Source organism: Peromyscus californicus, unplaced genomic scaffold (assembly GCF_007827085.1).
Source record: "Peromyscus californicus insignis strain IS unplaced genomic scaffold, ASM782708v3 Scaffold_9__1_contigs__length_137607984, whole genome shotgun sequence".
In the NCBI taxonomy this organism is placed as follows: domain Eukaryota; kingdom Metazoa; phylum Chordata; class Mammalia; order Rodentia; family Cricetidae; genus Peromyscus; species Peromyscus californicus.
This window is the reverse complement of record NW_026294617.1, coordinates 135650365-135666581: the sequence shown is the minus strand read 5'-3', so window position 1 is coordinate 135666581 and position 16217 is coordinate 135650365. Positions and strand designations below refer to the sequence as shown.

The 16217-nt window shown below is 42.7% G+C and overlaps 1 protein-coding gene across 3 annotated transcripts in view; it reads left to right on the top strand.

The window, feature by feature from the left end:
- The first annotated feature begins 1920 nt into the window (after positions 1-1920).
- Positions 1921-16217, top strand: part of Cth (cystathionine gamma-lyase) — a 40215-nt gene continuing 25918 nt past the window's right edge. The window contains exons 1-4 of one of the 3 annotated variants that reach the window (XM_052730465.1): positions 1921-3574; positions 8009-8090; positions 8754-8849; positions 13486-13595. In XM_052730465.1, coding sequence (XP_052586425.1) covers positions 3410-3574; positions 8009-8090; positions 8754-8849; positions 13486-13595 — 453 coding nt within the window. In that variant the 5' untranslated portion in view covers positions 1921-3409. Of the gene's footprint in view, positions 3575-7376; positions 7574-7609; positions 7771-8008; positions 8091-8753; positions 8850-13485; positions 13596-16217 lie in introns of those variants that run through there. The other 2 variants (XM_052730467.1, XM_052730466.1) reach the window with 2 other exon arrangements.

Below are 16217 nucleotides of genomic sequence, written 5' to 3'. Positions count from 1 at the left end.
TGCCTCATACAAGGAACCAAGCTTCCACCACAGGCGTCTTTGGAGGCCACACTAATTCTAGAGCCCTAGCAATGGCTTCCATGGTGTAATTACTACTGTGGACATATACCTATCTGTTCATAGAAGAAAAGCACCAAGGGTGTTGCGGAAACTGGGATGCAATGGGGAAACTGAGTCAGTTCACATCACCTTTTCTGTAAAGATGGCAAGAAGAGAGTGAGGAAGGGAATTCCAGAGTGGGGATTTAAGAGAGAATGACACAAACACAGGATGGTGACATTGCCATTCAGAGAGGAAATGGCTGGCAGTGTACCCTGTTCAGGTCTGTCACCCCAGCACTTGGAAAGCCAAGCAGGCATACTGGACTCAAGGCCAGCATGCTCTACCAATGGAACAGCCCCTCCCCCCACAAATGAGACAATTAGAAGTTCATCTTGGCCATTTTCTATCTATTCACTTTTGCTGTCTTTTTTTTTTTTTTTTAATAGCTCTCTCTTTGCAGCCCTGGCTTTGCTGTCCTGGAACTCACTCTGTAGATCAGACTGGTCTCAAACTCACAGAGACTGCTGGGATTAAAGGTGTGTGCCACCCTGGCTTCTCTTTTCTTTTTTGAGACAGGGTCTCATGCAGCCCAGGTTGGCCTGGAACTTACCATGTAGCTAGTTGAGATGAACTTGAACTCCAATTCCTTTCCACAACTATGAGTGAATCACTTAGCTTCTCTGTAGTCAGCCTTGAAACAAAGCCTGACAGCCATTGACTAAGTTTTTAAACTTTCTTAGTCTCAAAAGATGCTATTTTTAATTATTTCCTATTAAAAATACAATGTTTCTTTTCCTACTGGTTTAAAAAAATATTATAGGTGGTGCTGGGGATGATTCTCAGAAGAAAGAATACTTGCCCAGCAGGCAGGAAGCCTTGGGCTCAGTCTCCAGCAGCACATGGACTAAGCATGATGGTGCACACTGGAGGTAGGAGGAGCAAATTCCACATCATCCTCTGCTACAAGGCCAGTTTGAGGCCAGCTTTGAGAAACCTGAGACCTTGTCTCCAAACATACAACAACCACAAAAATAAAGTAAAAAGAAGGAAAGAACATGTGTGCTTCCCGAATCTCATTCCCAAGAAGAATCCATGGCTTAGAAGTGTAGTGATAATTTCATGATGTTGTTTGCAACCTGCTCTAAGTGAAAAATAAGCATTCAGAGGACATTTACTGTATTTAAAGTGGCCATCACTCATTCACTTAAAAAGGTTTTTCTGGTTGGATGCAGTAAGGATTACCATGAGTTTGAGGTTTGCAAGGGGTAGTGCAAGACCCTGTCTCAAAAAGCCAAAGAAGAAAAAGAAAATAAAAAGATTTATTTTACTTTATGTATATGAAGTGTAAAGGAATTCATTTTCCCCTGTAGATCTATGATTTCTGCTACCACGGTTGTTTCAGATGTCAAACAACACATGTATTTAAAGATCGTGTAGCATAGTATGTGCTCCTGAATTCACACACTGTTTTGCAGTTTCCTTTGCTGTCTTGGAAATGGTCATGCCAGTTCTCTTCAACTCTTCTGCTCATTGGCCACTTCATGAGTCTATCACAGAACTAGCTATTGGGCTCTGAAGGATGGGTAGTTAATCTGCTTTTCATTATAGCTGAGAGTTTTGTAGTCACCTTTGCACACATATATGATGACGTCTGAGAGAGACACTGCTGAATAGAGAAGTTAAATCTGGGGCTGCCATCCTGCAGCCTCCTCTCATTTTTATCAGAGGCCTCATTTAGAGGCTCTGTATAGGGGCCATATTTTTCTTTCTTTTTCTTTTTTTTTTTTTTTTTTTTTTGGACTGGTTTTTCAAGGCAGGGTTTCTCTGTGTAGCGCTGGCTGTTCTGGAACTCACTCTGTAGACCAGGCTGGCCACAAACGAACTCACTGACATCAGCCTGCCTTTGCCTCCCAAGTGCTAGGAGTAAAGCGTGCACCACCACCCAGCAAGGGGCCACTTTTCAAAGAACTCTCTATGACAGAGAGAAGCTAAAGAAAATGTCAGGTGGAAAGATGGCTCAGTGGGTAAAAACGCTTGCCACACAGCCTGACGCTCTGTGTTCGATCCCACCCACCTTAGCGGTACTGTGCACCTGTACCAGCACTCCTACTGTAGGAGGCGGAGATAGAATCAGCTGAAGCTCCTGGTGGGCAAGCCTGGAGCGAGCAGTGCAGAGAGACTCTGCCTCGGCAGGTTGGTTGGAGACTGACCTCCACGCATGCACCACACACATTTGTGTAACCCAGGGTTTATCAAGTCTACTTAGAACTGGAATCTGAACTGTTTCAGGCTATTCTGCCCCCACCTGTTCTGTGTGGTCACACCAAAATGTACCACAAGGCTGTAGAGATGGCTCAGCTGTTAAGAGCACTGGTTGCTCTTCAAGAGGACTCGGGTTTGTTCCCCAGCACTCACATGTCGAGCCCATCTGTTTATAGCTTGCAGGTCCAGGGGACCTAACGTCCTTCCTGACTTCTGTAGAATGCATGTGGTGCACAGACATACACATAACTTCAAAAAAATTTAAAAGATACCCACATATATGCATAATCTTTGAAATGTGTTCAGTGTTCAGGTTGAGAACATATTTTAAAAGGAGAAATAGTAATCAAATAGGCATCGCAACCCATTGGTTTCAGAAACAGTCTGCTTCCCTGTGGGCATGGTTTCCCTTGGCCTCCAGCCTCTCACACTTGGTGCTGGAGGGTGACTGTCTCTGAAGCTAATTTGAAAAGCAAATGGACTGTGTTTGCCTTTTCCAAACCCTTGCTTTTTAAAAAGTTGTTTAAAAACGTTTTTTAAAAGTTGTTCCTTAATGCCGTCTAAATTTGTTCTACAGTGTTTCAGAGTTTTAGGTTAGGTTTCCGAGAAATGGAAACGCCTTAAACTCCCTAGTTCCCTGACATGGTGTAAAATTAGGTCAAGGCTGGTGTCTTTTGGAAGCAAAGCTTCCTCCTGAAAGCCTGATCTTGGCGAGGGTAGGCCCACAGGCGCTGGGGAAGCAGCTCCAGAGGTCCCCGGATCACCTCTGCTTGACACCAGCACTTGGGGTCCCGCAAGGCGGCGGGAGGAGGCCCGCACTGGGGTCTCTACCCTGAGGACAAAGGGTGCATCTGGGCTCTGTGCTGCAGCCTCTGCTGTTGAGGTTTGTCCCAGCCCGATTGCTCACCACGTGGGCGCCACCTGGAGGCGGGGCAGGGGCACTCCGGGCAACTCCTCCCCTGCCGCCCAATGGACAATGGCTTTGCTTCGGGACCCGCGCTGATTGGCCGCGTCGGACCCGCCCCTCCCTGGATATAAGCGCGAAGCTCGGAAAGACTCCAGTTGGTCTCATATTTGGCAAAGTCCTGATCTTCCCGGCGCCAACATGCAAAAGAACGCCTCCCCTAGCGGCTACCTGCCCAACTTCCAGCACTTTGCCACTCAGGCCATTCACGTGGGACAGGAGCCCGAGCAGTGGAATTCACGCGCCCTGGTGATACCCATCTCGCTGGCCACCACTTTCAAGCAGGACTCGCCAGGCCAGTCCTCGGTGAGCGGCAGGGCGGGCAGGGCGAGCAGGGTGGGCAGGGCGAGCAGGGAGCCCCGGCGGACTGCCCGAGCGCTCGGGACACGTGGGTGGTCTCTGCGATTTTCAGTTAAAAATCAGAGTTGTAATTTGGTGACTTCTGTAGCAACGAAGCCAGTCCCCCTTGGAAAAATGAAGGGCCTTGGACTGGTGAGATGGCTCAGCAGGTGTGCTGACTAGTTTTATATCAACTTGACACAAGCTATAGTCTGAGAGGAGGGGACCTCAATTGAGAAAGTGCCTCTAGAAGATTAGGCTGTGATGATTAGGCTGTAAGCAGGCAGACCCGTAGGGCATTCTCCTAATTAGTGACTGATGGGGGAGGGCCCAGTCCACTGTGAGTGGGGGGCCCTCCCTACCCCCATGCTGGTGATTCTGAGTTCTATAAGAAAGTGGGGTGAGCAAGCCAGTAAGGAGCACTTCTCCATAGCATTTGCATCAGCTCTCACCTCCAGGCTCCTGCCCTATCTGCTTTTCATGATAAACCAGTTACATGGAAGTGAAATTGCTTTTGTTTGTGGTGTTTTATCACAGCAGGTAAAGGTGCTTGTCACCAAACCTGACCACCTTAGTTCAATTCTATAATCTATATGGTGGAAGGAGAGAACCAGCTCCTGCAGTGTCCTCTGACCTACACACACACACACACACACACACACACACACACACACACACACACACACACACACACATACATTCACACTCAAACACACACACTAAATAATGAAAGTCTTAGAGATTTAAGATCAGTTCCTGTGTGTGCATAGTTAGAGTCTATGTGTTACATGTAGTCTCATCCAATGTTAACAAGAAGGAACCAAGCCCAAACTAAGGTCTTAGTATTCAGATTGAGATAGAGGAGATAGAGGATTACCAGCACTAAAGTAACCTAGGGTCGCCAAGGCTCATGAGCAATGAAGCTACCTTTAATTTATCTTGAACCCTCTCTTCTGCACCTGACTGCATGGTGCTACATTATAGCTGTGATAAGTAATAGTTTAAGCCATTTCATCATCTAAGACAGTGGTTCTCAACCCATGGGTCATGATGATCCTTTCCCAAGGGTCTCATCTGGTATTTACATTGCAGTTCATTAACAGTAGCAAAATTGCAGCTATGAAATAGCAGCAAAAATAATTTAGTGGTTGGGGGTCACCACAACAAGTTGAGAACCACTGATCTATGCAGTGTGGCTTTGTGATTAAGAGTACAGGGGTTTTAATTCTTACATCAGCTCTTCTGTCTGGGTAACCTGGAAGACGCTATTTAACCCATCCTAGCCTTGAGTTGACCCTGTGTAAACTGGGATAATTATAGAATTATAGAACACACCACATGAGCTACTGCTGTTAAAAACTCTGTGGTACACACTCATTACTCAGAAGTACTTTGGTATTTGCAGTCTTCATGTCTTGCTATTTCCAATTTGACTACAACAGCCAGGTCAGGGGGTAGGTATTAAATCATTTTTATAGAAAAGGAAACTGACCCAGACTCAAACACAAGTGACCAGTAACGCCTGAAATATGCAGTCTTGTGAATCTCATGGCATCTTCCTTTTTGATGGCTTACTAGATATTTTAAAAGTCTCCTGAGGTTCAGAGGACAACAGTAAAGCAATTGCAGCATGTTCCCAGGTCTTGACTGTTCTGGAAACTACCTTTGTATGTTGTAAGTCAGGTAAAATTCTTATAAACAGCCCTTGTTCTGTGAGGCAAAGTTCCAAAGGCATCACTATAGCAGGTTAGGATACTCCTAACTGGTGACTTGCATTCAAAACTCAAACACTACCTCCTCCAAGCAAGTGGTGGGGCCCTCCTATGTAGGCCTGCTGCCTGTATGGAACAGTGTGTAGAAATTGAGTGTTTGGGTATGGTATTAATGTTTAAATGGTTCAGAGAGCAAGCAGGGGCAGTTAAATCCAGTATGTGCTCAGAATCTCCAAAAGATAAATGACACTGTAGCAATAAGAAGTATCAGAAATCTTTAGTTCCATTTGAAAAGCCATGGAATGCACAAGGTAATTTGCCAACGAAATAAGTTCTCCTACCCTGGATGTTAGACATCTGCATGCTTATGAATATTTATGGCAGCATGGGGCTGTTCTAGGAACCAAGTGTTTTGGAGGAGGTTTGATGAGTTTAGCAGCCAGGGACAGTGGTGGGTGTTGAAGACAGCTGGAGCCCTGTGAACTCTGTGTGCCCAGTTTATCTAATCAGGGTAAAACTTTTAAAATTATTATTACTAATACTAGAAGCTTCCGAGTCTGAAACAAGGTTGTAAGTAGTGATGTGCTGTATAAACCAAGGAGAGAAATGTGTAGGATGTTTTAAATTGTTTGAGACAGTCTGTCTTTAAGGAGCCCAGGCTGGCCTTCAACTCACGGATCAGACTTTGCCTTTACTGGGATTGCAGATGTGTGCGATCACACCAGCTCAGAGCCTAGGATTGATTCTAACCCTCACATTCCCCAGGTCTTACAACATTTGGCTTCACTTTTCTTCAAGTAGGTCACAAGGCTAAATAAAATGATTAGGTAAAAATTAAATATAAAGGGATAAACTTAAGTATAAAGGGAGCCTGACACAAGATTTTATGAAGCAACTTATGGAGGATGTTCACTGAAAATTGCTTCCTCCTTTTGTGTTGAGTCATTTTTATAGGGTTAAGATCTGAACCCTGAGAACTTGAATGACTCAGTCAGCCCTCTTGTGTGCTAAATGAACCTGCATCACTTCTATCTTGGGAAGAGAAGCACAGGTTAGATTCGTGCCATTCCCTTTTCCTAATACGCCCATCTTATAAGGAAAGGGTGAGGCTAATGTAATTGCAACACCATGCCAATGTTAAGAACCGCCACCTAGACTGATGGAGGCAGATACAGAGATCCATGGCCAGACATCAGGCTGAGCTCTGGGAATCCAATTGATGAGAAAGAGGAGAGATACTGCAGGTGAGGGACGTCGAGATCATGATGGGAGGACGTGCAGAGATGACCAGCCACACTAGTGGAAGCCCATGTGTAGCTAGAGTTTTCCTGGTCCTGCCTGGCCCACAGTCAGGACAAATCTCTCTCACCCACCAGTCCCACAGCTGCTCAGACCCAACCAAGTAAACACAGAGAGACTTATATTGCTTACAAACTATATGGCCACAGCAGGCTTCTTGTTATCTAGTTCTTATATCTTAAATTAACCCATTTCTATTAATCTATTAGTTGCCACGTGGCTCGTGGCTTACCGGTATCTTAACGTCTTCTCATGGCAGCGTCTGGCAGCGTCTCTCTGCCTCAGCCTTCTACTTCCTACAATTCTCCTCTCTGCTAGTCCCACCTATACTTCCTGCCTGGCTGCTGGCCAATCAGTGTTTTATTTATCAATCAATCATCCACAGCACCCATGAACTGTGGACTGGTGGCTGTGGAGCCCCCATGGGACTGGACTAGGCCCTCTGGATATGGAAGATGGTTGTTTGGCTAGAACTGTTTGGGGGCACCCAGGCAGGGGGATCGGGATCTGTCCCTGGTCTATGGGCAGGCTTCTGGAATCCGGTGCCTGTGGTGTGACACCTTGCACAGCCTTGGTGCAGTGGGAAGGGGCTTGGACCTGCCTAGGCTCAGTGTGCTGGGCTCTGCTGACTCCCCATGGGAGACCTCGATTTGGGGGATGTGGCTTGGGAAAGAGGGCTGGGGGGTGGGAGGAGGGAGAAAAGGGGATCTGTGGATAGTATGTGGAATGAGTAGAAAATTTCTTAATAAAGAAAAAAAAAAAGAACTGCCACCTATATAGTGGTTAGAACATGTTGAGGAATATACAGGGAATGTATGCCTTACTCTATTTCATCCTCACAATTTTGCAATTAGACCTGTATTTTTTCCCATCTCCAAATTGACTGTTAGAATGTTGAGTCCTTTACCTAGTAGTACCAAGCTAGTAAATGGCAGGAACATCATTCCAACCCATGGTAAGTACATCATTCTTACTCATTTTTATTTTATGTGTATAGGTGTTTTGTCTGCATGTGTTTCTGTCTGTATACCACATGCATGCAGTGCCTGTGGAGGCCAGAAGAAGGCATCATATCCGTTGAAACTAGTGATCCAGACCTAGTGAGCTGACATGTGGGTTCTTGGAATTGAACCTAGGTCCTCTGAAAGAGTAGTAAGCATCCTTAACCTCTTAGCCATCTCTCCAGTTCCCCTTTTGGTCATCCTTTAAGCTCTCCATGCTGCCATAGCCACGATGATGCCACACTTACATCTTATATCAAAATGTGCCATGGCTAGGTAATAGAAAATCATTATGGTGGGACCATGTCTTCATTGGGCTCTGATACTAATCAAGAGATCTTAAGATGATGAATAAATCCTCTTCCTCCTCCTTCCCTTCTTATTTTCAGGGTTTTGTATATGGCCGCTCTGGAAATCCCACAAGGAACTGCTTGGAAAAAGCAGTGGCCGCTCTGGACGGGGCAAAACACAGTAAGAGACTTATATCTACAATGAAAGGTGGATTCTCTTTAGGTGTCTAGGGACCACAGAAGCACAGAAGGTAGAAATAGAGATCCTCTCATTCCAAACTCCCGTTTTCCTAAAACAGTGAATCCTTTGGCTTTGTTCTTCAGTTGGTATATGCATGTGTGTCCTTACCAGTTAGCAGTAAATAAATAGGGACAGAGCAGAATGGCAGAGCTTATTACAGCCTTCATCTCAGGCTGTCGCTATTGCTCATTCACCAAACCCAAAATCCTTGATAATATGCTCTCAGAGGGAAGGAATTTACACCCCAGAAAAGGTCCTGGGAGTGAGTTCTGGTGAAGTCATCTTTGTATTTTCAATAAAAATGATGCTATATGAGCAGAGTAATAAAGAATAAAGTCTCAATATCTATCGTGTGTGTGTGTGTGTGTGTGTGTATGCTTGTGTGTGTATAAATACATAGTGTTCTAAAATTTTTATTTTTCAAACATAAAGGGGTATTGTAACATTAATTAGAGGACCTCTGAGGAGTAGTAGCAGTGACTCAGTCAGCCAGGGGAACGACGGTGCAGATGGCGCTAGGTTCTTGCTAAGGTTTTGGTTTTTGGTTTTTGTTTGCTTTTTTGTTTGTTTTTTAAGCTTACTTGAATTTGCTTTTTATGGTAGGTTTGGCCTTTGCTTCAGGGCTAGCTGCCACCACTACGATTACCCATCTGTTAAAAGCTGGAGATGAAGTCATTTGCATGGATGAAGTGTATGGAGGTAGGTGCCCTCTCATCCGCAGTGTGTGCCACTGGTACAAAGATAGCAATGAGCCTTGAGTTACATGAGCACCATTGCCAGTTTTGGCGAGTATGTTCTTTCTAAGGTATAGTAGGCACCTCCATGGTTTCAGACTCTGTGTTCCAGAAGTGCCTGTAGGAGATTGTCTAATAAGGATTGTGTTTAAGAGTTGGAATAAGGATATAGGACTTGATCAGCCTTCTGAATGCACAACACACATACATTGTACCAGGCATGCTGAGATGCCACATTGTGCCAATGAACACCATAGAACGATTTCTGAGAGTTAATTCTCTTCTTCCACCATGTAGGTCCTGATATCAAGCTCAGGTTGCCATTCTTGGTGGCCAGTCTTTAACCTGTGCGTCTCACTAGTGATGCTTTTAGACTTGAGTACTATGAAGAAACTGTTAACAGTCACTTGTGCCTATGATCCTAGCACTCAGGAGGCTAAGCAGAATTGCCATGAATTGGCCAGCTTGATTTTGATGTCAACTGGGCTACAGGGAGACTCTGTCATTTTTAATACATTTTTTAAAAATTATAATATAATTACATCGTTTTCCTTTTCCTCCCTTCAAGTTTTCCCATGCACACACACAACCCTCCATATGTACTCTCTCATGGTCTCTTTTTCTTTGATTATTGTTACACACACACACACACACACACACACACACACACACACATATATGTATGTGTATATGTATTCCTAAATACATAAATACAACTTTCTCAGTCCATATAATGTTACCTGTATGTTTATGAAGACCATTTCTCCCACTCTCAGCATTTCCAGTTGTCTGTAGTTCTTTGTCTAAGGCCTCATGGGTTTTCCCTTCCTATGTTAACATGTCCATTGGTTTCATTGTTGTTCAGGTCTTGGTTAGGTAGCTATGTTGATGAGATTTCAGGAGTTTAGCCTCTCAACATTTCTAGGAAGCACAGTCTCACAATAAACGTTCTGTTCCTCTGGCTCTTACTATCCCCACCCTTCTGTAATGATTACTGAGCCTTGAGTGCAAGAATTGTGTTGTAGATGTATCAGTTGGGACTGTTGGAACCAAGTCCCTATCTGAAACATACAGCTTGTACGTGCAGAGATTTCTACAGAAGACTGAGCTGGAGTTTTCTCCAGTCCCGCTTGGGCCCACAGCCGCTCAGACCCAAGTAAACACACAGAGACTTATATTACTTATAAACTGTATGGCCATGGCAGGCTTCTTGCTATCTAGCTCTTACATCTTAAATTAACCCATTTCTATTCATCTATAAATTGCCATGTGGCTTGTGGCTTACCAGTACTTTGCATCTTCTCATGGTGGCTGTGGCTGGCAGCATCTCCTAACTCAACCTTCCACTTCCCAGAATTCTCCTCTCAGCTTATCCTGCCTATACTATATTTCCTGCCTGGCTACTGGCCAATCAGTGTTTTATTTATCAATCAGTCAGAGCAATACATTCACCGCATACAGAAAGACATCCCCAGTACTTCCCCTTTTCTTTTTTTTTTCAAAAAGGAATGTTTTACCTTTAACATAGTAAAATTATATATAACAAAACAGTTATCAAGCAAGAATTATATTTATAATATCTAGTCTATTTGCATCTGGCAAAATCAAAGATGATATCCTATCTATCCTATATTTGTGAGTCTAAGGTTTTATATCTAACTTATCTTTTATCATAACTAAGGAAATTATAACTATCTAGTCTTCAACTACATCAAAGACCTCAGAAGGATATAATATTACCTGAGAAATGGGAGAAGGACACAAGCAACTTTCGGTAGGCTTATGAGAGTAGACAGAGACAGCTGGCAGCCTGGACAGTCATCCAAAGTTCCTCTGTAAAGTTGGGGCATCTGTCTTCAGCCCACAAGCCTAGAGTCTTTCAGTCACTTTTCTCTGTGTCCTGTAGAATGTCTGGCAGTTCCCTCTGCAAAGCAGGAACCTGAAGGACCATTTTGCCAAGCAAAGTTCAGTGGTCACCTTCCTATGGATCCTGCATGTCCAGTCAATCAAGCAGTTCAGGCAAGAACAGTTTCTTGCCCAAATGGTTATTTTTGCCAAGAAGAAGATAAACTCCATATAGAGTATCTTCAATGCCCATCCTCCTCTTTGAAGTAAATCAGTGCTGCCAGGAGCAGACGTGTCTCACTGTCCAGAAAGTCTAAATTTTTACAACATTTTAAATGCTGTATTCTGTAGGTCTTTGAAGTGTTTGAAGATTACCTGCCTAATTGAATTATATCTATGTATACCTAGAAAACTTAACACGACTATAAGTTTGACTATCATAGAAGACTACTTATTAATCTGTATTTTTAAATTATCCATTATAATCTAAATGAGTTATATAAACATAATACCTCAAACAATAATAGAAATATATATACAGTATAACAAAATTAAGTTTAAACTTGTATCAATAAACTAAAATCCATAGCAATGTAAAACATTTATAAACAAGTTTTTGTTCTTTAAAAGTAGGTTTATTAATCTACCCTTTTATCCTATATATCTATACTATCCCGTTTTCTTCTTTAGAAAGAGATTGCATTTATAATCAACCTGCTTTAAATAAAAATGTTGGTTTTTCTCTGTCCCACACCAGAGGGCTCTTCTGATATAGAACAGAAGAATCTCTCAACCTTTTCTTTTAGCAAATATGCTTGGATTTAGAGAAGGAATGAGCCAATTCCATCTCCAAAGCCAGCTTGGTATATTTGGGAATTTGGGCATAGCTTCTCATACTACTTCCTGCTGGATGAGGGCACTGTATTCTTTTGGGGACACAAAGAAAATTTTAGGATTATGGAGTAGTCCATGATGCTGTATTGTCTGAGCCAGTTGACTTGAAACCGTTCTGGATGTTGGATCATCTGGGCCATGGTGTCATCGGAGACCTTTCAGGGGGTCTTGGCTGGTCAAACCTGATGTATCTTAATCTGGAACAAATCCATAGCCTCTTGCTTTCTGTGGAAACAAAAGCAGAACATCCTTTCCAAAGTAACATATCCTTAGATCCAAATTTTGAAGTCAAGAAACCTTTAAAATATACATATTGGTTTAACTCAACAGCCTTTACAATCAAATATCTCTCTGGAGTGAAAAATCCCAAAAACAACACAGTCCAGATTCTCTGTGTGATATCCATCTCTACTTGGCTTATTTTTTATATTACTTTTACTTTGTCTTTAAAGACTTTAATTTTTTTAAACATTTATTTATTTATTTATTTATTTATTTATTATGTATTCAGCATGTATGACTGCATGCCAGAAGAGGGCGCCAGATCTCATTATAGATGGTTGTGAGCCACCATGTGGTTGCTGGGAATTGAACTCAGGACCTCTGGAAGAGCAGGCAGTGCTCTTAACCTCTGAGCCATCTCTCCAGCCCCCAACACTTTATTTTTTAAAACTATCTAATTCTTTATATAACTGCATGTATTACTTTTTTCTCTCTTCCAAGCCTACGTACATTTTTACACACATTGTAAATTATTCCATCTGAATCTGTCTTATTGTGAACCTATTGCTTTAAACTGCAGCAGCTAGTACTGAAGCAGAAGCCTTGCCTACTGGCTCCACCCAACTCAGCTTCCCAACATGGTGGTGGTACATTTACTGCCAGCTCTGGGTCTGGGAGCCATGTGTACCATCAACTCTCAGAAGCAGTGGGTCTATGGTTCTATCCAAGCAGCATGTAGCCCAGAAACTTTTTTTTTTCCTTTGTACTAGCAAAGGCTAAATCCACCATGCAGTGTAATGTGCAGCTTGCAGAGGCCTCATTCCCACCATGTTGTAGGTCAAGCCTGCATGCCACAAACCTGCTATAGAGTAGCTCAAGCCTGCAGGCTGCTGTTAACTTGAGAGAGACAACTAGGAAGCTGTTTTTAGCTCCGTTTTAGAATCTTCTTTCTCAGGTTTTAGGTGGAAACTCAAGTTGTTGGGTGCCATTTGTAACTGGAGTTTTCTCCAGTCCTGCTTGGGCCCACAGCTGCTCAGACCCAAGTAAACACACAGAGACTTATATTACTTAAAAACTGTATGGCTATGGCAGGCTTCTTGCTATCTAGTTCTTATATCTTAAATTAACCCATTTCTATTAATCTATAAGTTGCCACGTGGCTTGTGGCTTACTGGTTCTTCACATCTTACTTCTCATGGTGGCAGTGGCTGGCAGCATCTCCTGATTCAGCCTTCCACTTCCCCGAATTCTCCTCTCTGCTTATCCCGCCTACACTGCTTCCTGCCTGACTACTGGCCAGTCAGCATTTTATTTATCAATCAATCAGAACAACACATTCGCAGCACACAGAAAGACATCCCCAGCAGAAGACACTGTGTCAGGAAGCTGCTCCATGTTAGAGGAGTAGAGAAAGGCGAGTTTGAGAAATGGTTCTGCTTCTTGCCACTTGTGTGTATCAATTTTAATTGGCTCTGTGGCATGTCAGATAGCCATGCTACTTAGCTACACTGAACTTGCTTTCAGCTGAATTTTTTTTTTTTTTTTTGAGAGTTCTCATTTGGGATTGGGGAGGTCTGCAAAGAGCAGACATTACCTCACATTGTATTCTCTGCATATTATTTGACTGTCTTCTGCCTCAGGCACCAACAGGTACTTCAGGAGAGTGGCATCTGAATTTGGACTGAAGGTTTCTTTTGTGGAGTGTTCCAATAACAAATTGCTAGAGGCAGCAATTACACCACGAACCAAGGTAACCAGCTGGCTTTTGATTCTGTTTTCCCCATGATGTTTTACTTACATCCTTTCTGCTTACTAGAGGATGTAATATAAATCCAAATAACATTTTATTGAAGCTGTTGGAAATACTGAGATTGATATAGGCTAGAGTCTCCATGGCTTGAAAACATAATTATCTGGAGTGCACATGCAAATTCTGAAGTGGAATTTCAATTGGGCCTTGAGGTAGGTGGGAAGAAAAGAGTATTAGACAAAAAAATGCCACAATATATTAAAAACCACATAACAGGGCCTTGAAAGGAAGGAAAGACTTCCCTTTAAAATTTGGAGGCGGGCTGGGCTGGAAAAATGTTTCAGTGGTTAAGAGTATGTGCTGCTCTTGCCAGGGTACCTGAATTTGGTTCCCAGCATCTACATTGGGTGGCCCATAACTGCCTGTAACTTCAGCTCCAAGGGATTTGATGCCTCTGTCCTCCATAGGCACCTGAATTTTCATGTATAGACCTACACATGTTCACATGAGAATGAGAAGGGGAGAGGCAGAGAAAGACACACAGTGATAGATGACTGCCGTGAGAGGGATGGTAGGGGAAGCCAAGGGAGCCTCTTTGAAGTAAATCCCCACAGCAATCCCAAGAACAAAGGAAATACCAGACTTTTATAAGTTTGGTGGGTTTTTTAGGAAGTTTCATATCATATGATTTTAGTTCAATGTTGTATACACGACAAAGAACATGAATGAATCAAGTCCCATAAATTAGGAACCACTGTTAGCCATAGCACAACCTGCTTCTTAATTCTGTCCCAGAGAGAGTAGTAGGGAGGCATGGCCTTTTAAAAGTGACCCCTGTCCTTTAGGGGCAGGTCAGTGTTCTAAGAATAAGTTTAATTTTTTGTGTGTGTGCATTATATTAGAAGCTAGTGTGGGTTTAATCTCTCGGCTCCACCCAATTTTTTTTTTTGTAAAAAATTTAAATTCAAGAGTGCATAGTTCTCAGACATACCAAGCTATCAAAGCATAACATCGTTCAAAGATCATAGACCCCCTCAGCCCAGGGACTTTGATCTCAGCCCTGGGAAGCTTGTGTGCTGTGGAAGGTATTTGTGCCTGAATAGCAGATGTGGTATTTGGGGACCTCATTTAAATTCTGCAGGAGTGAAAGGCCAGTGTCTTTTATGAGTGAACCTTTCTAACTCTGTTAAGGATTAAAGCGTTAAACTTGTACCCAAGCTCATATGGCAGTGAATGCTAAAAGATAGAAATCCTTCACACAAAGGAGCCTAGATTCAAGCTCATGTGGCAGTGAATGCTAAAAGATAGAGGTCCTTCACACAAAGGAGACTTTCTAGATTAGCACTAGAGCAGCTTTTACTCAGTAAGGTTTGTTTTCAAGGAAGTTGCATTTTTATATTGCTTGAGGAAAAAGAATTTATTTAAATAGCTGATCTGAGACTTCCCAAGGGAAGAAATCAGATCATGAGTATGATAAATTTTGTCCATACGATTTTATTTGCTGGCCTTTTAATTCACTTGAATTAATATATTTTCCCCTGAAATACAGGCTCTGCTTTTGAAGATATATATGATGAGTGTTTGAGTGTGTATGAATGTTTTGTTTTCATGCACAAATGTGCACCGTGTGTATGTTTACTACCTGTGGAGGGCATTGGCTCCCTTAGAACTGGAATTACAGAAGGTTGGGAGCCACCATGTGGGTGCTGGGATTCAAATACTGGTCTTCTCATGAACAAATGCTCTTAATTACTGAGTCTTCTCTCCAGCTCTGGTAGTCAGTTTTTAAAGTCCATATAAAACCTATTTTGTATTTAGTTACTTGTTTTCATTTTTAAATTATCTTGATGAGAATTTATTATTCTTATCCAGGAGTCATTTTTTTTTTTTTTTTTTTTTTTTTTTTTTTTTTTTTTTTGGTTTTTCGAGACAGGGTTTCTCTGTGTAGCTTTGCGCCTTTCCTGGAACTCACTTGGTAGCCCAGGCTGGCCTCGAACTCACAGAGATCCGCCTGCCTCTGCCTCCCGAGTGCTGGGATTAAAGGCGTGCGCCACCACCACCCGGCCCAGGAGTCATTTTTATAGCTCTTTAAGTAAATTAAGATTTTCAAAGTAGTTTTTAGTAGTGAACTTCCAGACAGGGAATGTATTTAACTAGACATCTTGTCTGTCTATATAGATAATGAAAAGTCATTAGTTTTTATAAGAGAAACCTGTAAGTAATACAGTTCAAAGCAGATGTACCTTATTTAACCGAGTTCTGACTTGGTCTTTTCAGTAACTGTTGAGGGTGCACATCTTGACAGGGTTGCAGTAAATCAGAGTTCTGCCAGGGAACCTAGCTTTCTACATGGCTGCCACTTCTTTTCCTCAGCCTAATGCACTTTCCCAAGTTTAGAGTTTCTAGTGCGTTTGTTGTTATCTAACTCTGAGGATGTCCTTGGCATCCTGGGCATAATTCTCATTAATGAAAATTCTAGGATGTGTAGAGTAGAGTTGCTTGTATTCCAGACTCTCTGTGTAGCTGACTGTGACCTTGGACTTGTGATCTGTCTGCCTCTGTTACTTGAATGCTGGGAGTATAGGCATCACCCCTAAGCCCCCAAAGTGCTGGTTTATGAAG